Here is a 24,075-nt window from a genome sequence, read left to right as displayed (position 1 = left end):
GGGTGAGTACCGAGGAAATGTTCATTAGTATAATAAGGAAGACATGTGAGTGTGTGCGGGTTGGGAGAGGGAGGAGGGAGGGGTGCAGAGGAAATCACACCGCTAGCTCCACAGGGGCAGGCGCGTGTTTGTCTACCTGCCTGCCTGTTTTGTGTGTCTCTGGGTAAGTCAACCTGGGTGATTACAAGTAAACCAGTAGGGAGAAATAAAATATTTTAGGATGATGAAATCACCAATACCAGTTCTAGGGGGAAAAAAATAATAAAAGGTTTTCTTTGAAAATACAAGGTGACCTCTGACAACTGCAAGACCTGAGATTTCCATGGCTGTCTGGTTTACATATACAAAGAGGAAAATCAATATGCAGCAGTGGAGTTTCAAGAAGTTTAGTAACATGAACCAAATACATCTCTTACACAGACTGTTGTCCCCTCATCTCCGTGTGATCCTGCCTTTAAGTTCTCAAAAGTGTATATTGGATTCTGCTTGTCATTATCAGCTATGGAGAATAAATTCAAGTGAGCACAATATTGGGCTACTCAGGACCATAAACATGGTGTGTGTCCTAACTTGGAAGTCGTTCGAATTTGAGGTCTCGAGCAATGGGACTTCATTAATCTAAACCAACTCTCACATCTCAGGAACACGGTCCAGCTCCAAACTGAGCTATGGATAGAAATGAATAGGTAACATCAATGCAATCATTTTTAAGAATGGATTATTTACAGTTTAGTTCCCAACAGGCTGGCCTACTTCAGTCCATTTTATTTTCACAAATTCTGGAATGTTTGTTGGAACTGGGGACAAGTATACTCTGATGGAATATAACTTTTTTTTTTTTCTTTTCATTGGAATATACTTCTATCTGTCCCTTCTAAGGCTAGGTTCCTCATTACTTGTGAAGAGATAGGCAGAGATATACTTTTGTTAGGAGTGCAAATTTGATGGAGCACTCTCTCATGAGGTGTCATTAAAAATCGAAGGAGTTTTGATCGTTTTATATTTGATTTCTAAAAAGCCGTATTCATTAGACATTATCTTCTATTGCTATGGGTACTTTATATTCAGCAATGATACTTGATAAAAGAGAAAATGTAATATTTAAATTTAAAATTTACGGTTCACTTGACAGTCATGCAGTAGCGTTGATTTTCATTAGTAAGTAACACAGAGTCCTTAGTCAAATCTGCTCTTCCTTACTGATATAAACTTTGATTTCCATGCTGGACAGGGACAGAAATTAAAAACTTGCCAAGCAAGAATTTAATAGATTTTCATACTGTATTCAGTGGTGTAAGTCACTTTTTTTGGAGTGTCTTTTGTATACATTTGTCCTTCACAGCCATTTAATTTCAAGCTGAAATCATTATCATGCACATCCTCATTTCCATTCACATCAGTCACTGTTTATTTACAATCACTGTCTCAGGCACAGTACTTCACACAGATCTCCCTTAATCCAGAAACAAACTTGGAAGGTAAGTATTACTAACCTCATGTATAAATGAGGAAACTGAGGATCACAGAAATCAAACTACTTGTTCCAGTTCATGTGATTTAGAGGTCACAGCGCAGGACTCTAGTTCAAGGCTGATTTCAAACCTATGCTTTTTTAACCACTGGGCTTTGTGCCTCAACGTAGCAGAGCTGCAGTCACACTCTACTCACCTTGCTAGAGTCCAAGCCAGTCCTATAATCCTTTCGAGAAGCGAGGATTGAATACAACTATTCATCTCAGTACAAGAGCAGACAAGTGAGAAAACACGGTCAACTACATCAAACTGCCAATAAAGTATTTATTTTTCCCTGTTTATGGTACTGTTCTCTCTTAAAACCCTAACGCTTCTGTGTAGCAAATATGAATTCTTTCAAGTATTACTTTCCTTTCCTCTCAAGTGTTACTTTCCTTTTCTTGTCCGTTTCTGTCTTCCTCATCATCTCAACTAACCATGTCTGCCTAACACTAAAGCACCTAACGCTACAGTAATAAATGCCCAGATCTAAAAAGTTCACAGACATGTGGGATTTTAAGTGTATAAACTATTTTTTAGTGTTATGTCAAATCGATGATATAGATGGTTATGATGAGATGATACCATAATTATGTCCTAACACCTGTAAAGGTTATTCAGTTTTTTCAACATTTTCAGCATTTTCTTATGGACCACTTGCTTTTGGCTCCCGAATCCATGCTCGTTCTCATTTCCTAACAGCCTGTCCCTCTGCCATTCTTTTAGTGTTACCATAGACCTAAGAGCTTCTTGTATTCTTCAGACACCCACTGAAGAAGCTTGCTCATTTGCAGTAGCCTCAGACATTAGCAAAGCTACTTCTTACATTTCCTGATCGACAGTCACAATGCTGTTCCAACAGGGAAAACTCTTCCCGCCAACAAGATGCCTTGCCTAGGAACGGGGTCAGCTGCCCTCTTGAGTCCCTCTAATCAATGATGCCTTAATTTTTACAAGTTAAACAATGGTACTTAAAATGATACATAAATTAATTTTTAAAACTCTACCGGTGGAAGGAACGCTCACTCTTCAGCGGTCTCAAACTTGTCTGTAGTGTCACATATGAGAAGTGATGCTTCCAGGGTCATTAGAGACACTTCACAGAGAATTCTCTCATTTTCCTTGGCCTTCCTTTTTACCAGTCATTCACGATCCTTCCAACTTGACTATTACTTTTCCTCCAATTCTGCCTTGCTTCTTTCTGGGCACTGTCACTGCATCTTCAACTTTCAACTGTGGCCTCATTTTAGTTAAGGATTATTTCCGTATGCCAGAGAAGTAAGAATTGAGATATGTGACTGAAATATCTATTTCACCCTTTTCAAAAAGGTGTGCACTCCTCACATGAAACATCAGCATCAGTATTCTCAGCACTTTGTGAGCTTTTTCTATTAGTTTTGCTTACAGTAACAATAGGGATACTTTCAGAGAATTCACTGCAGAAAATATTAAGTAATCTGTCTATGTAAGGACTTAATACGATGTAGTTTTTTTAGTGTATGCACATACCCTGAACTCCATGCATGAGCCACATAGTAAATGAAGCCAGGTTTAGTCAACACTTGAGGAGGTCAGAAACAAGTATCTAAAATTCCACATTAACATAGATCCTACTGTGACACTACTTTTAAGAATTAAAGATACAGAATAGACAGGGTCCGTTTGATCACTATGAAACCATTTTACTTTATTATATTATGAGAAAATTTAAATGTGCAAAGCAATGCAGATGCCAAAATATGCTTTTAAACTATTTTTGGCTGAATTTGTCTCTCTGAGATCTTCAGATCCTAACATAAATACATATATGGGAAAAGTTATGGATAAAAACAAATAAAATACATCTTAATCATTAGCATGTAGACAAAATTGAATAAAAAATATAAAGAACATTATGAAGCATGAAAAAACACACCATGAAATTATTCCTGAATGTGAGGGTTGAAAGACTCTGGCGGCCTGAGATCTATTTCCAAAGGAGACTTTAGAAAAGGAGAAAAGCGTTCCTTTACTTGGAATGGGTAAACTATAGTCTGCTTCTGAGGTGAGGGGATTGAACTGAATGAAACATTGGGTTTCTTCCATGGCCCTCTGGTGTAGATGATAGCAGTGAACAATATATCAGTGCAGATCATTTAATACTGGAAAGGATAATCAACAGATCTGGGCAGGGATTCAATAATAAATACACGTAAGTGTTGATCTAAATTCATTTTTAAAATACGGTATTTGTCTACTAAGGTGACAGAACATGAACAGCTCATTCACTTGATGATCATCTGTTATAAAGGCATTGTTTTGTAACTTTAAAATACACTTACTTAAAAATTATTAGGCTTATTTTTTCTATGTACAGCAGATAAAACTTTTATTCGACTGTGAGTGCCATTTCATGGAAATTAAGATGAACATATGTTTTAAACAAGATATTTGCCATGAAAATACACATAAAATTTATAAAAAATGTCACATGATACAGAGAAATAAGACTCATGATCTTCACATTTACAGGAATTTATAAAATCTTCTCTGAAGGAAATGTGTTACAATTCAGTCAAACTTCTCATCTTGAAAGTAATCCGCCAAATTTAGATATTCTTGAAGTTGACCATATTTCTGTGTATACAATAAAAAAGCTAGTTATTTTACTCAAAGCAAAGAAGATAAGGTAGGCCTTTTCAATCTACAGAGACAAACAGGAACATGTTCATTTCATGATAATCATGAGCAAAAATCTCATTATAAACAGGGACACAATTGCAAATAAGCATTTCTAACTCATAAAGGAGCGGAAAGAGATCAAACTGAACATTATTATTGATCTCATAATGTTCTTATAAAATATAATTTTTCTATGATCATATTTATAGAAGTATAACAACTTCAATAACTTACTCAACAAAAATTGTTTGAACACATAACATATATTGAATACTTTCTCATGACTGTCTAGGTACAAAAATAATCTCTTTCCCTGATCCTAAACAGACCAGAGTTCACTGGGAGTACACCAATACTACGTGTACAATACAACACCAGTACATGGCACTGGTGCCATGACAAAGTATATAGACACTGTTAGGAAGGTTCAGAAGAGTAGCCATGGTTAGTTGAAGTGATCGGGAAAGGGAATCACTTGAGCTGTCCTGGGAAAAAGGATTCGATAGGCAAAGATTTGCTGGGGAGAGTTTTCTGTAGCAGACAACAGTCCATGCAACAGTGAGAAGACAAGATTTTATGGAATTTAACTATAATTTGAGGTTTTGTAGGGGAACAGAAAGAGAAGACTGAACCAAAGAGTTTGTGGTCAGAGAATAAAATGTATGAAATGCTAGCTGAAGGAGTTTAGCAATAATGTGACAGGCAATGTGACCCTGCTAAAGGTTATACGGTAGGAGATTGACCTGATCTGATGTGTGTTTTAAGAAAAACGGTAAAACAGCCATTCTAGAATAGTATAGCAATTAGTTACTAGTGTCTTGTAATAAGTTAGGTAATGAGGTCCCAAATTCCAGTGATAGCAATGAAGATGAAGAGCTAAGACCCAGGGTGGGGCAAGATAAGAGAGGGGTCAGGATGATTTAGAAATCTCACAATAGCGTTCAAAATACTGACTTCAACTGAGGAGAATTAACTGACCTAATGGTTTCTTATGAACTCTGGTTCCATTCCCAATGAAGAGAGAGAGGATCCCGATGACCTGACTTTTGTGGTGGTAGGAAACTATGGAAAGATAAAGAAGAAGTGTGTTTTCCTTCTAGAAAGGGCTAGGAAACCTTTTCCCCCTCAAGACCTCTGACTGGATCACCTTCTCTGGAAAGAATGAAGAAAAGAACGGGGTGGGGGGGTGGGGAGGTTGGAAATAACCTTTGGACTACTTAGGGATTCTCTTGACCTAGTATTCAGGTAGGTTCTATTAGATAGGAGTAAAGTATTCTAGAATTAGAAACCTATACATTAAAAGTTTGATTGTTTTTATGCTTTTTATATTATCTTCATATATTTTTTCTCTTATTAAATTTCTTTTGGAAAATTGCAATCCAAGCCATACTGCATGAAGGAGGGAAAACTTCTTGCTTTTATTACTAATAATAGTTGACATTAATTGATCACTTACTAATTGTTAGGTCCAATACTAAACGCTTAAAATGTGTTGATCTTTTAATATCCATGATCAAAACTCTATCTTTGTTGTTTTAATTCCTATTTTAGTGAAGAGGCAACTTAGAGAAATAAAGTAACTTGCCTCCAAATTCTACTGCTGGAAAATATTTAAATCCATGATTTTAATCATTATAGTATGCTATTTCTGAGATTTAAAGGTTGGGGGGGGTGCGGCTTTAGTTAGAAAAAAGAAAGCCTTCCTATGGAAAAGTGAAATTCAGAGAGAAGACAGTATTGCCTGGCCGTTCTCTCCACCTAAAGATTCTGGTTCCACCATTCTTTTTTACTAAAAATGTGGAGAGTTTGGATCTTATTATATTAACCCCTTTGAGGTGCCAGATTGACCTACTGATTAAAACATGTGAACTGTGGGAATGGAGTGTGAGAAAGAGGTCAGAACACAAAAGGAGGAGGTTGGGATCCTCTGGTCAGAAACACCAGTTAGACATGAAGAAAGGAATAGGTTTGCCAAGTCAGAGAACTTACAGGGGCCGAGAATGGAACGTGGAACAACACGTACTTTTTCTTTTTTTAAAGGTTTATTTATTTGTGAGAGAGAGAGAGAGAGTGTGAGCGGGGGACTGACGGGCAGAGAGGAGGGGAACAGAGGATCCAAAGCTGGCTCCATGCTGACAGCAGTGAGCCCCATGCAGGGCTTGAACTAACAGACTACCACCGTGAGATCATGACCTGAGTCAAATTTGGATGCTCAACTGACTGAGCCACCCAGGTGCCCTGCAACAAGTACCTTTAAATAGTGGCCCTTAATCTTTAATTTGCTTAAGAATCACCTAACTTGTTAACTACTGGGTGTTGAACACCCTCAAGGAGTCTCATTCAGTAGTTCTGCAGGGAGGCCAGGAACTACACATTTTCTACAAACTTCTAGGTGATTCTGACATAGGTAGTTAGGGCCTTGATTTGAGAAACACCAGTTTAAGGAGAGAAAGAAAAAGAACAGGAAACAAGTTTAAAAGGGGGGAAAGAGAAGAGACCACATAAGAAGAGTTTCAGGAAGGGGTGAGATATCAAATCGTTATTTAAAATTCTTTGTTATGTAACAATCTTTATGTAATAGATTTAAACTTTTCATACCACAAAACTGAGACTTGATAGTATTATTGAAATACATTCTCCCCTTTCCTGATGTTCCTGTTTTCACCACCCTATCCCAACAACCCTATCTTCAACTTCTCTGGAAACCCCATCATCACGTGCACTTTCTTCTTAATGAGAAACATTTGTTAGAATTTTGCCAGTGGCATATGACAGTATGTTCTTCAAGTGTAATTTAGAATCAGACAATTACTTTTATTATATTTATTATATGTTTTGGTTTTATTATAATTTTCTTATCATGCATCTTTTTCTTTTTTTTCCCTTTTTTAAGTAATCTTCACACTCAGTGCAGAGCCTGATGTGGGGCTTGAACTCAAAACCATGAGATCAAGACCTGAGCCTTAAGATCCAGAGTCAGATGCTTAACTGACTGAGCCATCCAGGCGCTCCCCATTCATTATTTTCTTCACACTCAGGTTCCTCCTACCCTTTAATGTCATCCTAGACTAAAAACAGGTCATCTTAGTTCAACTGGTAGGAGGAGGAACAAGAAGTCAGTCTAGTTGGCAGGTCTTTGGGAAGAAATGCAGAAATATCCTGAGGTGGAGGAGGAAGGGGCAGATAAGGAAAAAGCAAGGTGTGCAATGTGAGCTGGGAGGAAAGACAAGACCAAATCGTTTGTGTGAGGTAAAAGAAGGGGATGACATAATCAGTGGGAGGTAAGAGCAAAAAGAGCCACAGATCTGGCCATTCAAGTGGCGCTGAGCCCTGGCACTGGAAAGGGTGCGGGTGGCTGGGGCCATAGGATCGCAGCCAAAGAGAAAGGCGTGTGTCATGAGCAATGCAGTGCGGCCACGCGGGACACGCGCACTCCCAGGGGTAGGTGGGGTGGTGCTGAGAAACGTCAGAGTGCTTGAGGAGCTCTGAAAGGTAATCCCAGCACAAAACGCTGCGTATGGGTTTATATGGGCTCTAAACTGTAGTTTCTAGGAAATCTTTTGAGAAAACGTGTGGACAAATATTTTTAAAGGAGGAGGGATCTCAGAAAGAAAATGAAGCTCTGTGGTATTTTATGTGAAAAACAAAACGTGCATGTTGTCCTAAACATGCATGATCTTGAAATACCTGAAATGCCCAATGCTAAGTGTTTTTCTTTAAGCATAAGAGGACACTTGGGTTTTCTCTTCCCAAGAATATTTTTTTCTTATTCCAGGTCCCTTCTGTTAGAAACCTTGTTAAACTTTAAGGTACATGATCTGGAAATGCTTTTGGTTTATTCTCTGCAAGAAATTTAATGTTCTTCCCCACATATACTATTATTATATATAATATATATAATACATGCATAGTGATTTTTCTACACCTGGCACACAATTCTTTAAAAAATGTGGTGTCCCAAAAGGTTTTTCAACTCCATGAGAGCGTTGGCAACACTTAAATGCACCAGTGAAAGCACGTAAGAATTTCAGGTCATCATGGAAAATGAAGATGGGACTTACTGGCTAAGTGGTGGCTTCTCCCTAAGGCAAACTGAAAAGCACAGAGGAGGACAGGGAGGAAAGCACTGGGAGAGAAGCTGAAGCAAAGTAAAAGATAAAAAGCTGAGGAGAGTAAAATGAGAGAAAAGACTACAGAAGGGTCAAGATGTGGGGGGCAGGCAGAGAGATCCACTGGGTGGTGTGGCTGTGATGGGAAGATAATCCTCAGAAGGGAAACCAGTCTTGATGTCACTCTCCAGACTGGGACACCTCTGCAGAATATGACGTGTCCTAACAAGTTCCTGTTTGTTGTTCTCTTTTTCTTTCCCTTTGCTCATAAGTTTATTCACTAAGCTCTCTTCTTTTTTTATTTTCCTCTTTTATAAATTCCCCTATGATATAAATAACCCAGGCAACAGATCTCAAGTCAGGCTTTTTTTTTTTTTTTTTTTTTAAGATTAAATATACTGTTGATCTGAGTTGCCTGAAAATCTGCTATATGTTTTCTCTTATACGTTCACGTAACTACACTTGTTTTAGAAGACTGCAATCATAATAGCATTCTTTCCAAGTACCATAAACAATTCTAAAAGCTCTGTGAGCAGACCAGAGCTTCTGAGCTGCCAGCAGATCTTCAGGAATCCAGTGCACTCTTCAAAACCCCCACTTTATCCTTGATATCAAACTTAGTGATCAGCAGGATTTGGGGGAATCAAAATCAGTGCCGTGGCCTGAAACCTCTGCATTCCCCTTGATCTTCAGTTACAGTGCTCACTGCTCAGCCCATGTCCTCAAGAAGAGGATGTGGGTGGTATTAGAACTGGCAGCCGAGATCCTTTCCTCAGATTGGCACCAGGTGTTTCTTCACTCTCGGGTCACAAGAACTGTTCTAAAGAATAGGAAGCAGACAAGCAGAGGTGAGTCCTACACTTCGTCAAAGAAAATACAGGGACTTAATATATATGTAAGGGATACCATATATATAAAAGTGAAAGGACAGAGGTCCTTCATTACAGGACAGTATTATCGCTGATTTCAATTTATCTGATGCGCTGAAGGAATGCTTAGATCATCAGGGCACCTGTTCAGGGTTGGACAATGATAAGCATGAAAGGAATGGGTGGAAGAAGAGAAAATACAAAGACGGGGGGAAAGGAGAGATTCTCTTTTAAATTTCACTGTCTTCTAATCATTTGCATCATTTTGCTGATCATAATTAGGCTCCAGAATCTATGAATGAAATGATTCTTCTATATTCACCTTACCTCCTTAATCCAGCCACTTTCTTTTGACTGATTGAAAATTCTTTCCACTGTTTCTTTAACCTGTTCATCCTCAACTTCTTCTGTCTTTGCAATGGAGCAGCATTCCTGGTACAGCTTGAACTTAAAATGTTTCAGTTTGTGATAAATTCTGGTACGATCAGCACAAATTCTGCCAACAGTAAACACCTAAATCAAGGAATAAACATTATTACCTGACATATGAAGTCAGACATATAGTAATGATTACACAGCCTTTCTAGTTTTGAGATTTTTCTTTAACAGCAAAATTTAATAAATGCATTATTAATTTTCAAAATGTTTGTACAATGATTCACTCACCTTCTCTTATACAACTTAGTTAAGAAAAACTGAACATGTGCTATGTTTCTTCAAGTATTGGGCTAAGCACCGGACATGCATTTGATTACAAAACAATGTGTCAAATGCTGTGCAAGAGATGCTACCGAGGTACAAAGGAGGGACAATTAACCCAATCCAGAGAGGAGAGGGGTCCTCGAGTAGGTGATGCTTGAACTAAGTCTTTAAAAACCAGAGCTAGACAAGTTTGAGGAGAAAAATGGCTTGTTAAGGCAGAAGAACAGGCACACCCAAAGCAAGAAAATAGACCCCACGGACACGGTTACTGAATTAGAAATACCTGGATTAGACTAATGTTCTAGCTTAAAAGCAACATGCAAAACTGAAACAAACTCTCAAACCAATTGGCAGTTTTTCACTAAATAATTTGCTCCGAAGCATTTTGTAAAGTAAAAACTTTGTGTTTAGTCCTATTTCGTTCCTTAATTAGTGGCTCTGATGTGATTGTAACACATTAATGTTTTACTGTTAGCAAAATATAAGAATTTTAACTTCTATGTGTATATGGACTTCCAGGATTCTGTGATTAAGAATACTCTTCTTGTGAATCAACCAACCAGAGCATTTCCTGTTCAGAACGTTTGGAATATGTACCGTTATACACACTGAAAACTAAAATAGGAAAACTACAAAATAACATTATAACTAAAAACATTATTACATGATCAATCTCATTCTCATGAAGCAACCAGAGGACAGAGACGAATTCCCTGTTAAGTTATGTCTTTGTCTCTGTGCCTAAATTCACTAATGGGTTGTGTTTTCATGAGTTTAGTACAAGTGGCATAGTTACAATATTGATCTATGTAACTTGTATTCCATCTAACAAAGAATTGTAGTGTTTTCCTGAAGCCACCCTGCAAGGGATCATACAGGTGATTAGTTAAATAAATAACCTGAGTATATTGGCAAAAAATAGTAATAAAATAAGGAATAGTTTGTTAAAACTGAATGAAAGTTAAATATGATCAGCAACGGGTTTGATGCACATCTTGTGAAAATGGTATTTGGGCCATCTTACAGTCTTCCTTAAAATCCTCAAAAATTCAAGAAAACCATGTTAAGATTTCTGTTCAAGTTCCTTGAAAACCTTTCTGTTTTTTGGATTATTAGAAATAATCACAAGGGCACCTGGGTGGCTCAGGCAGTTAAGCATCTGACTCTTGATTCCAGGTCATCATGATCTCACGGTTTGTGAGTTTGAGCCCTGTGCTGGTGGCACGGAGCCTGCTTGGGATCCTCTCTCTCCCCTCTCTCTTTCTGCCTCTCCACTGCTCATGGTCTTTCTCTCGCTCTCAAAATAAATAAGTAACTTAAAAAAAAATAAACAATCACATATGGTTTGTTCATTGCTTGCCTACTCTCAGTAACCTTCTCATCTCAACATTATCATCAAACGAATCATATCGACTATCACAATTCCCTGGCCAATATGTCCTTTTATACTTTGAGTAAAAAAGATACTATAATAGTTTCAGTGGCCACTACAGGTGCCCTATGTTTCTCCATTTCTGTTATCAAAGTAGATTATGTGGGTGAAGTCTCCTATGGCCATTCTGGATAAAATACAGTAGAAAAATAGTATAATTTTTTAAAAACTTTCCACCATACTGTATTTTATATTTCCATAAAACTGAGGAATTTATCTGCATAAAAATTTTAAGTTAGGGCAAGAGGGAAGGAGGAGGTATTTAAACACCCTTATTTAAAAATCTTTTACCTGTATGAAACAAAAATATCCACTGAAAATATTTAACATTATAGTTTACTTCTTTCCATTTCAAATTCCTACCTTCTTGGCAGCTACTTACACTTACGTAGATCAATAAACCCAAAATTACCTTTAGAATATTCTCACACTATGTGATCATAAAATGTGATCACATTTTCTGTGGAAGAGCCTAAACCATTGTTAGTAGGAGTTCACAGGAAAGAGTAAATGTATGTAATAGCTGTAAGAATGCAAGTAGACCTCTCCCTTCGCCCCACCTGTTTTTAGTGTATTGTCACAGCCTATTATACCTTATGAATTTCTGTGTACATTGTACACAGTTTACACTGTTGGATTCCATTTATATAAAGTACTAAGATAAAACTCTGCTGTAAGAACAGTGACCTTAAATGTTGAGAAACATATTTAGAGATTACTTTTAACTATCTAATTGCATTTCTGGATATTAAGGACACTATTCTAACAAGATAGACAATACTAAAAAAAATGGCCAAACATAGAGAAATAAGTTCTGTGATGATTGTTCTCAACGAAGACAAGCAAAATGACATGTAAATGGTTACTAATCCACTGTTCAGGGTTAGTTAGCATGGTTCTATAAACTGATGTATCTGAAAATAACTGATTCACCTCAGTTATCAATGTGAATTAAGGGATCCTATGTATCCAAAGATACAATTTGAAACAGAGCAAAAACCTGTCACCAAATTTTCCTAAAACAGCAGATGGTGAATTGTAAGGCAGTAGAAAGAATCTGATTTGTAATTTATTAGATACAGCATGTAGAAGTGTAAACACACTGGTTAACAAACTAAGGCAAGGATACAATAAAACATGCATTATGCACATTTGTAATATCCAGCTAATTATAGGGAGCTTTTTGAGGTATTTCTCTCGGCCCTCCTTAATATACAGAGGAGCCAGGTCCTTATGGAAGTGAAAGTATGAAGAAGAAAGAAAAAAGATCCTCAAGAAAAGAGGAAGAACTGGAAGAAGTTTCTCTTTTGTTTCTAGGTCTCTAGAAACAATTAGTGCAATAGACTGAGCCAAAGGATTCTATTTCCTTTTGGTCCATTTTTTTCATGGACATGTTACACACTGACACTTATTTCAAAATTCCTGCCTCTCCCTTTGGATCTTGAGTATCTTAAGGAGTCTGGACGGATTCTGGGCAAACTCAAATGAATTCAAGATTACAGTCGGTCCTCCCAACTGCCTCTCAGATTTCGCCCTTTTTCTTCACGTGATTTCCTTTTCATCTATATCCCCAGACTTCACCACAATTTGGTGGGCCAAGGCCTTTTGTCTCAGTACCCTATCCAAGACTACTGTAACTAAAATTACTCTTTCCCACCGATTCCACTTTCCATCAAAGCATCCTGTCTTTCAAAGAAGCTAATCTTAGGTAAGTAAGGAGAAAAATTTTATTATTAAACATACTCATTAAATGCATCCTTCATTATTGGCACCTTAAAAGAGGACCTAGTTAACCCCAAGCAGTCTCAATTTTATATAACTATGGGCAAAAACACAACATGGAGAATTGGTTTTCAAAATAATTTAAGGGTGGGTCTGGGGATGGCATAGTCTCTTTAATGCCTTAGATGAAAAACAGGTTTATTATTTTCTTCCTTCCTATCCCTTTCCTTTCCCTTTCCTTTCCATATACATGCATTGCTGCTGTAGTTCAGTAGAATATAAAATAGATTTTAATAGATGCTTCTTCCATTTAAAGAAAAAAAATACTGAAAATTTTAGTATTAAAGAATTTTAATTATGGGGGTGTCTGAGTGGTTCGGTCGGTTAAGCGTCCAACTTTGGCTCAGGTCATGATCTCACGGTCTGTGAATTCAACCTGGAGCCTGCTTGGGATTCTGTGTCTCCCTTTCTCTCTGCCCCTCCCCCACTCGTGTTCTGTCTCTCTCTCTTTCTCAAAAATAAATATTAAAAAAAGAATTTTAATTACATTATCTTAAATTACACAATAACTAGTTTAATGTTTGCATACAGCTAAACAGACAAGTGTATACATATTTTTACATAGCTTCAAGGACAGTAATGTACACTGCTCACTATTTCACTTTCACCTAGCACGATCTCACAACCTTCATAAATACTATTTTAGTGCTTGTATCATATTCTGTCACAAAATGGTATGATATACATAACTTATTAAATTACTACTCTAATATTTGATTTGAATTATATCCAGATTTGTTTTGTATTATAACTAATGCTTCAGTGAACTTCATGATTGTGTCCTCTGCTTTTATACTGGATGACTCTGCTTAGCATAAACATGTGGGCACTGAATATGTATAGTGTTATAACTCTGGCTATAGGTAGCTATCCAGTGTTCTAAAAAGATAGATCACATCCTTGCTCTTTGTAGGAATCTTATTGTCCATGAAACTGCCAGTTTCAATGCAACCATGACAGAACTGTATTTTATCATCTGATTTAAAAATACTTTGCTACTTTGAGAGCTATCAACTGGCATCTTAAGATAGGTTTTACTGTATGCCTTTAGATGGAGAATAATCATGTTCTAATTGTTAACTTTGATGTTTCTTCCATTGTGTGACTGGTGTATTAATTTTCTTTGTTTTTATTTTATGAGATCTCTCTTACTTTTTAGATATTTGAATAACTATTTTATACAGAATCTTTACTCTTTCACAGGAATATCAGAACTCCAGAAATGGTTTTCTAACTCACTTTCCCTCCTAGAATTAGCTGTAGACAGGGAAGACAGTGAAAGTACAGCACTAGTTTTGATCTATACAACAGAACATGATCCTTAGAGTATCAAATCACTTTCATTAGGATTCTACATGTCTTACCTCATAAAAAGCCACAGATCAGTTTTTAAACAATGAGATTTGCATATTGACTGTGTTGAGAAAAGAAATGTTTTTATAGTAACCTGCCAAATGATACATTAAAGACTAAATCTGAATTCATTATCCCCATACAAACTTTCTAAGTGATTCTTGCACTGGATTATTTAGAGGGATCTGCTCAATTATCGCCAATAGTACTGAGGAATAATACTACCTAATGTAGCAGAAGAATTTAGATTAACAGTATATTTCTATCATAATAACTGACTGGCAGTACTTAGAGGCAACTCTAAGGGCCCCCCAAACACACACACCCTTCATAGATATACAGACTCACCAGAGGAAGCTCTCATCATTAATATTTTTGCATTTATAAACTTGTCATATAAGACATTTTTCACATTCAAAATTATACCTTCTTTCCTTATACTCTTTCCCTCTGTCCTAGTGCTTTCTCCATTTGTAAAAATAACAGGGTTATTTGTGTAAGCTTATGTATTGAAAATTTCTAAATACTGAAAACCAAAATGAGAGGGAAAAATACCTGTTTATCATGTGACATGAAATCGTCTGTTTCCATAGTCCTGGTGTTATACAACTTTCCTGATAAATGCACCGAGTACCTGCAGTGGCGATGCAATCCACAAGCCTGACAGCAACAATTTTCAGGATTCTTCAAATGGATACTTACATTAGAATAATTTTCTACCCGCTCCTGAAAACAATGAAAAAATGTAATGAAGCTTTACAAGACTGGAAAAAACAACAAAATAAAACATAAAAAGAACCTAACCAAATTAAAACCAATATTAGGAATCACAGTAAGTGGTTAGGATGTAAGAGCAAAACACACTGATATTTCTTATTTTTATGCAGAATATGGGGTAGATATTTGACAAGATATTTTTAAATAAAAAAATAACTTATAATTTAGGCTATTAAATGAAAAGAAACCAGACTAGGAAAAAAAATTAGTTTCATATCCTCCCCATTTGTGTGTTACTATTAAGTAGTATTCTTTGCAGATACTAATTTACTTTTCTCCTCTCATCTCTAGTTAGGTATGAGGTATTATAGTTAAAAATAGAAAAGACTGAGCAGCAAAAATTCAGGATACTACAATAAAAAGATGAATTCATTTAGGTTAGTTGAAAATTGAGAAAAACCAGATCACAGTCTCCATTGTGTAAATTATAGCATATTTCCCACAAAATATTCCAGAAATAATTTAATTTCTTCTTTTTTTTAATGTTTATTTATTTTTGAGAGAGAGAGAGACACACAGACAGACAGACAGACAGAGCATGAGCAGGGGAGGGGCAGAGTGTGAGGGAGACACAGAATCTGAAGCGGGCTCCAGGCTCTGAGCTGTCAGCAGAAGAGTCCAACAAGGGGCTCGAACCCACGAACTGTGAGATCATGACCTGAGCTGAAGTCGGACGCTTAACCAACTGAGCCACCCAGGTACCCCCGGAAATAATTTAATCCTCCGAATGGCTACCTACTAAATAAAGTACTATGAAAATAAACAAGTTGGTCATAAAACTGCTAGGTGGCCAGTATTGATATAGACAGCCTAATAGCTGAATTAGCAATGAGTTAACAAACTGAGGAAATATTTGGCATTTGTAAACTTGTGGTTGCATATTTTTGCCCACACTCTATGCCTGTGCTAGATACTGCTGTTATAATTAGTAGTGTAGATTAGGTTTTACCATAATGTTTGAACTACATACAGTGAACGTATTAGCAGGGTTACTAACCTATATTCGTATTCTCTACCAGCTTGAGAGTAAATATCCAGTATAGTAATAGTTTCCTTTCTAACACTGTATGATTCACAACAACACTGCATTTTCTTTACTTTTAATATTTCTCATATTTCATGGCCCTTTGTGTGACATGTGTCACTTACAGGCTGACATTCTGAGGGAATAGATGGCTAACCACCTCCCCTTCTTGCTTCTCTGGTCCTTACGGAAGCACATTTGAGATGAAAGCTCCAGCAGCTTGGCTCTGTGAGTGACTACAATATGTAGGAACACTCCTGCTGGTTTACACGGGACATATAACTGAAAAATAAACTTTGCTGGGGTAAGCTATTAAGATTTTCATTGCTGGTATGTCCCATTATTTATTTTTTGCAGCATAACTTAGCTAATTTTGACCAAGACCATACTGAATCATCTATGTCTCTACATTTGTAAGTTAATATTTTCTTATATCTTAGAGTTATTATTTCAACATTGGGTTATCCAAATTCAGCATAACATACCACAGTATAGTAAAGCATAATATAGCATAGTGGTATGGGCTTTCAAGTCAGAGAAATATTAGAAAGCTATGATTTCTAGGTTTGAACACTGGCCTAGCTAATAACTAGCTCTATAGCCTTGTGTTACTCAATTTTTCTGAGTCACGGTTTTCTCTTCTTTAAAATGGAGGAAATAATAGTGCCTTCCTCATAGGGTTACTCTAAAAATAAGATACTTTACACTGCATGCAAATTACTTGGCCAAGTTAAATGAGCAATAAGTATACGCTATTTTTCTATTAAAGAAAACAATATTTATACCATGTTCTAAGAACTACGCTATGTATTTTACCTTCCAAGTAAGTAAATATTCCTTTTACTTTTTAAAGTAGGTAAATGTTTTCTGTATCTGAGGAAAAGACTAGAGTTTAGAGAGATTAAAAACTCACCCAAAGGAAAAAATATATATATGGTGTCCCTAAACTCAGTCATTCTCCAAACTGAAGTCTTCTCTTTCTGTAATCCCATAACTGTCCCTTAATAAACCATCTGTGGCTAATTTATCAGGTAATTCAAGATTGAACAGGCCTTGGATGAAGTCAAATCTCCTGACATAAATGAGGTAGAGTAGCTAATGATTTAAGTTCTAAAAGGACTGTTAGGAACTTGGATCTCTGTTATCTTGCTATTTTCCTAATAATTGGGAGATAGAATGTTAGAAGTAGGGAGATTAAAAAAAAAATGTAAAAATCATGTAAGATAGCCTCTACTATTAGAGATCATAAAATAGAAATCTATGGGATAACATGAAATGCAATAAATCTTATACATTAAAAGGATGCTCCCCCTAAATTGGTAGAATTACAAAATCTTAAAGTGGAGAAGGATTTCAAAGGCAACCTAGGCCATTGTTTCCCAAATTATGTTAAGGAAATCAATTCTTCTAGCAGGTGATAGAAGGAGGTGATAAAAGGTAGCTCATGAAAAGGAGCCTCATAGTAAAACACAAATTTGGAAAGTATTACATTCTACATCACCCTCTTGAAGATTTATAGTATAAATTTACACATTAATTCTCCTTGAAAAGTCCTCCAGTTAAGTTTAACTCTTTCTCTTAACAATGGAACTCTCTTTTCTGAAGAGAGAATTAACATCCTATGAGATAAGCTCCTCATTTCAATAGATGGGCTAAGACCTGAGAAGTTCTAAAATTATTCATCATTTAGAACTACTTAATTACTGGATACATATAATAAGTGTTACAATAATTAAAACAATAGTAGCCTTTACATGGGCTAAGACCTGAGATGTTCTAAAGTTATTCATCATTTAGAACTACTTAATTACTGGATACATATAATAAGTGTTACAATAATTAAAACAATAGTAGCTTTTAGAAGAGGTGATAAGCTGATTATTCAACAAAAAAAAAATGCCAGTAATTTAGAAGATTATTCATTCTGACTGGATATTTAAATCCCGATAGGCCTCCCACTCCCATACCCCCAACCAGAAATTCAAAAACAAATAAAAAACTATATACCTTATATAGCTCTTTCCAACGGCTTCTAGAAGCTAAACTCTCTAGACGAGGCTGAACAAAGCGGTTATCCAAATAATGAAGAGATGTCAACATATCTTGTGCATATGATTTTTGTCTGGTGCCATCTGTTCAGGGGAACAACAATAACAACAACAAAAAATAATCACTTAGCCCTTAGGAAATATCTATCTATCTACCTATCTATCTATCTATCTATCTATCTATCTAATTTTTAAGCCCCCCCACACCAATGAATTATCCAGCTTCAACTACCAATAGTACCAAGGTCGAGAAACGTTATTAGGAAATATTTAAATAACTGAATACTTAAGGATTTCTTCCCACAGTTTTAGAAGGTATTTTAAATTTTAAAAAGATTAATGAAGAAAAAAACCACAATTCCATCAGAATGTTAGGGAAAGGAAAGAACCACAGAGGCCTTCTAATTATTCCTTAACTACATCAGACTTACTCTTTTTTTTATCTTAATCCCAGGAAAATTAACATACAATGTTTTATTAGTTTCAGATGTACATCATAGTGATTCAACAATGCCATACGTTACTCAGTGCTCACCATGATAAATGTACTCTTAATCCTCATTGCCTATTTTATCCACCCCCCACCCACCTCCGCTCTGATAACCACCAGTTTGTTCTCTATAGTTAAGAGAGTTTTTTGTTTGTCCCTTTTTTCTTTGTTCATTTGTTTTGTTTCTTAAATCCTACATATAAGTGAGAGCATATGGTCTTTGTCTTTCTCTAGCTGACTTATTTCACTTATCATTATACCCTCTAGATCCAACCATGTTGTTGCAAATGGCAAGATCTCATTCTTTTTTATGGCTATGTAATATTCCATTGGCTATATATATCACTTCTTTATCCATTCATCTATCACATCAAACTCACTTTACCTAAGGATCTTGGCACTGGGTGTTCTCTCAGCTAGATCTATGCATTATTTCCCCTTGACTTCATTCAGGTTTCTGCTTAAAAGTCACCTCTTGGGGTGCCTGGGTGGCTCAGTTGTTAAGCATCTGACTTCTGCTCAGGTCATGATCTCAATGGTTTGTGAGGTTGAGGAACACATCAGGTGAGCTTGAGCCCTGCTTTGAGTGAGCCCCACTTCTCTCTCTCTCCCCCCCACCCCCTGCCCAGTCTCTCTCTCTCCCTCTGCCCTTCCTGGGATTCTCTCTCTCTGCCCCTGGCTCACGTGCACCCTCTCTCTCTCTCTCTCAAAAAAAAAAAAAAAAAGTCACCTCTTGAGAGACCTTCTTCGACCAATCTAATAGATACTTTCCTTTCCTTTATCACTTGATCTCCTTAACTTACTTAATTTTTTCTCAAGAACTAATCACTAGTTGAAATTATGTTATATATTTGTTTACTCATTCATTGTCTGTCTGTCTCATTAGAGCAACATGAGGGCAGGAATCTTGTATGTCATAGTCATTGCCATATCCCCAGCCCTCAAATAAATGCCTGCCCCTTAGGCACTCTATAAGTATTTGTTCAATAAACTGTGAATGAAATCTCACTTTGGCAATTAGGTAGATATTCAAAACAACATATTATAGTCTTTATTAACTGCCAGATTATGTGCTAGATGCAAGAGATAAGTGTATATCTAAGGCATGGTTCTTCTTGTACTCTTAGAAGGGAGAAAGGCAAAAATACATTTTCAATACAGTAAGTATACACACATCAGTACCACCAGGGTAGCACAAATGAGGGAGTGAAAATGATTTTACACTCACCTGGAAAATCTAGGGTGGAAAGGGATTATATTTTAAGAGAGAACAGTATGAGCAAAGGCACAAAGCATAAAACAGTATATAACTTCTGGCGAAATTCAAGTTTAGAGAGGCTGAGACAACACATGGGTATTGAACTACTCTACTATTTTGAGTCTATGCCTTATATCCTCACAGTCACTGTGAACTCTCTAAAGTCAGAGGAACATCACATATTTCTTTTCCACTTTCCACATATCACAAATAGACAGTAGCAAGTTTTTGAAGTGAATGGGCTTCTGGTATAGTTAAGTTGATCCTAGGGAATAATTGGAGGGCCTTTAGAATAGGGTCTCTTGGTTTTGCTTAGATGTATATATATATGTTATATTATATTATATTATATTATATTATATTATATTAATTATATTGGTAGGGTTTTAGAAATTGGAAAAAGAAAAAAAGATACTAATTGTTCCACTCATATTAACTTACCATACAATGTTCCCAGAAAAGATTCATCTAAAGCATTGATCAGAAGAGCCTTCACAACTCTTTCAAAGTGAGTATAGTGGTCACTAAAAGAATCTGAAATTAATTTTAAATACATATTAGAACATAACAGATAAAACAATTCCCTGAATAAAATAGTTTCCTTTCTCTAAGAAATTAATACTATAAATAGGAGAAATCACTTAGTCATCCTAATTTTATAGCTGCCTCGGTGACTTTTCTAGTCACTGAGCAAACCTCCATTTTCCAGATTTACTGGCTTCTAATCCAAAATTTCAAGTTGTTATTTAAAATAATCTTCACTTTCCAAACTTATTAAGAGAAAACTGTTCAGAAAATATTAAGAGATATGTTGTGAAAAAAGCCCCAAATCATCCTCTGTGCACCTAAGTTTAATTATCAACTTAATAATTAGAGTGAGAGAGCAAAAGATAAAACTTCTACAGGTAGATTGTTCAATATGTACCTGCAACTCCTGACTTTCCTTCTTTCTAAAACATGTTACATATGAAATTGTTCAGGAAATTATTACCCTAGCCAGAACTCCAATGGCTATAAAAACTCGATTTCCCTTTCTCTGTCCCAGATTTAGGATTTTCCACATCAATTTAGAAAAGTTCTCTCTTTTCTTTCTCCTACCAAATATATAAGCCTACCTTCCCACTAACCCAATGTGCTCCATGGAATCATCTATTGTGATGGGCCAGGCTACAAGAGAAGGTTCCTGTATTTCCCAGTACTTTAGGGTCCAGGTTTACTATGGCTGTAGAAATATTCTCTATCAAAGATAACCCCTTCCATGACCCAAATGGTCATCACAGAACATTTGCCATGGGCACCTATAAAGAATATTAGGGTATTTTAGGAAAAGTGGAAGATGTCTGATTATAAACTTAAGCAAAATAAGACCTATATTAGCATTCATGACTGAATTTTGATGTGCTTTCTGTTGAAATGAAATGAAAATAAGATTTAACATGGAGAAACTTTTTAGCTTGTATTTTAGCTACTAAAATGGCTGTATAACCCTTTTTCTGGACTTCAGGAAAAATTTTTAGTATGCATTCTTTTTTAAAAAAACATGTTATGGGCGTATGGGTGGCTCAGTCGGTCAAGCATCCGACTTTGGCTCAGGTCATGATCTCACGGTTCTTGAGTTTGAGCCCCTCATTGGGCTCTGTGCTGACAGCTCAGAGCCTGGAGCCTGCTTCAGATTCCTGTCTCCCTCTCCCTCTGCCCTTTCCCACTTGCGCTCTGTCTTTCTCTCTCTCTCAAAAATAAATAAACATTAAAAAATTTTTAAAAAGGAAAACATGTTATTATGATACTAAAGTGGTCAAAATAAAGCAGTGATAAAATTAAACGACTATAGCAGATATTTTACACAAGGGCATGTAGACTTTAGAGGGCCTATGATCAATTATAAATTACAAAAGAACTGATCACAACCATTTATGAATTTTTTAAAAAAATCAGAAGATAATTGGAAAATGAAATAATACTTTAATAGCATTCAATTTTGTCTAGACTTTCATCAAACTGTGGATATAATATAGTGTTGGTACATAATTTAATTTGTGAGTGTTAAAATGCATCTAAACTCTATCTAGTACTTCCCAAACTCTATTAAAGGAAAAATGTTCTAGGTATATTAACAGACATGTTGAGGAAAGAAACATCAAATTCATCCCCTGTGCTCCCAAGTTGAGCTATCAAATTGAAATAGAAATTTTTACCCCACTGAATTTATTAGTCTTCGAGTGTACTAATGCCTAACATTACTCACTTGCTGTAGAGTTTGGGAACTGCGGTTTTATTTTAAAGAACCTGATGGCATTTCTTCAGAATTGGGAGTAAAAAGAAAGGGCAGAGGATCAGAGTCATCTCGAGAGTTTTTGCCTCACCACAAAATCTGTGTTCTACCAATGGACATCAGTATCTCCTTGAAAAGAGTCAGGAAGGCCTCAATTTCCTTGTGTTTGAGTGAATGGATGGGTGGTGGAGGAATTATGCTCCTCGCATCTCATATTGGAAAAAAAAGATTTTATTGGGCAAATAAATGACAGGCACTGTTTTATGCACTTACATGCATTGCTTTACTTCTCAATACAAGTCTATGAGGTACTATCAATACCCTTGGCTTATTTTTAAAAGTTAAGGAAATAAATGCAAAGAGGATGAAAAATTTCCCTAAAATCACACAGCTAGTGAGGGTTGAAAGCAGCGCTGGAACCCAAGCAGTCTGACTCCAGATTTCACGCAACTATCCCCTAGGGAGATGTTCTGCGTGGTAGTCAGGTTTGATAATATTATTGTTCAGAACACGGAATTTTAGACTTGGATGAGAAATTGGAGGAAATAATTCAAATCTCTCATTTAAAAATTTTAAAAATGACACAATTATGAAATAACGTACCCAAGGTCACAAAACTAGATAGAGGAAGAATCAGGATTAGAGTTCAGACCTCCTCCAGAGTTGGGTTTGTTTTTTTTTTTTTTTTCAGTGGTTTAATCGCTATATTGGGTGAGCTTCTGTGGGATATCCGAGGAATATCATTTAAAATTTTCTTCTATGACTATTAAAAAATGGCAAAAGGATACAGGAGAAAATCAACAGTATTTGTGTCTATGCATAACTTGATTTTTCCAAGGTAGTTTAATCTTGGGATAATTTCCTCATACTCAATCGTAAGATATGCTGCTCATTCTGTTGATTTTCCATGCATCTTTTATCATGTTTTAATTTCACATATATGCCAAGATTTTGTACCAGCACCGTGTACTTTTCTTAATGATCTGTCACTGCCATGCCAGTACTACACTGTTTTACTTACTGGAATTTTATGATAAATTTTTATATCTGGTGGGGGAAGTCCTTCTAATTTTGTTTGTTGTCTAATTTTATTTATTCCCATATATTTCCCCCAAGTGAACTTCAGCACTGTTTTGCAAAGTTAAATCAAAAAGTTAATTTCCGAAGAAATAATTTCTTCTTCTATTTATTGCTTTCCAGAAACATGGTGTGTCTCTCCTTTCATTCATGTTTCCTTTGCTATTTCAATGTAAGGTTTATTCTTGTACCTATGAAGTCATGCTTTTCTTCCTAAGACTAGGCCTAGGAACTTTATTTTAATTGCTACTATAAATGGAATTGCCCCTTATTAGATCTTTTAAATAATTATTGACAGCATGTAAGAAAATACTGAATTTTACATATTCATTGTGAATCTGGTCATCTTTCTGAGATCTTTTGCAAATTCCCAAAAGATTCTCTTAGATATTTGTGGAAAGTGGGCTTCCTGGCACATCAGAGAGCTGGATAGAGGGAGATACTGTTCGGGAATTCCTGGGCAGTAACTCTGCTTTCTCCCCCAACGCTGAGAAGGATGTGGTCTTGCTAGTGCTAAGTTTATTTCAAGAACCAAGTGAATGTTTATAAATACTCTCCTAGGTAGAAGCACAGAGATTGTTGGTGTAGTTTATTCTGAAATAGAAGTATAAGCCTACTGTAAGAAAGCAGAGGCAGAGCAAGAAATTGAGTTCTCTTTCTACCCTAACATGTCCCCCTCAATAGGCAAAAAAGAACACAAGAAAACTATG

General features: G+C 36.2%; 1 protein-coding gene across 4 annotated transcripts in view; it reads right to left on the bottom strand.

Annotated features, from left to right (window-relative positions):
• Nucleotides 1–3,207: 3,207 nt before the first annotated feature.
• Nucleotides 3,208–24,075, bottom strand: part of CCDC82 (coiled-coil domain containing 82) — a 33,871-nt gene continuing 13,003 nt past the window's right edge. The window contains exons 4-9 of one of the 4 annotated variants that reach the window (XM_042959587.1): nt 20,458–20,550; nt 18,228–18,352; nt 14,975–15,145; nt 9,478–9,663; nt 5,151–5,234; nt 3,208–4,127 (exon numbers count right to left, since the gene is read on the bottom strand). In XM_042959587.1, coding sequence (XP_042815521.1) covers nt 5,151–5,234; nt 9,478–9,663; nt 14,975–15,145; nt 18,228–18,352; nt 20,458–20,550 — 659 coding nt within the window. In that variant the 3' untranslated portion in view covers nt 3,208–4,127. Of the gene's footprint in view, nt 4,128–5,150; nt 5,235–7,143; nt 9,102–9,477; nt 9,664–14,974; nt 15,146–18,227; nt 18,353–20,457; nt 20,551–24,075 lie in introns of those variants that run through there. The other 3 variants (XM_042959586.1, XM_007079045.3, XM_015536156.2) reach the window with 3 other exon arrangements.

This window comes from Panthera tigris, chromosome D1 (genome assembly GCF_018350195.1).
Source record: "Panthera tigris isolate Pti1 chromosome D1, P.tigris_Pti1_mat1.1, whole genome shotgun sequence".
Lineage (NCBI taxonomy): Eukaryota > Metazoa > Chordata > Mammalia > Carnivora > Felidae > Panthera > Panthera tigris.
Note: the sequence above shows the minus strand (reverse complement) of the source record. Positions and strands in the feature narration are given on the sequence as shown.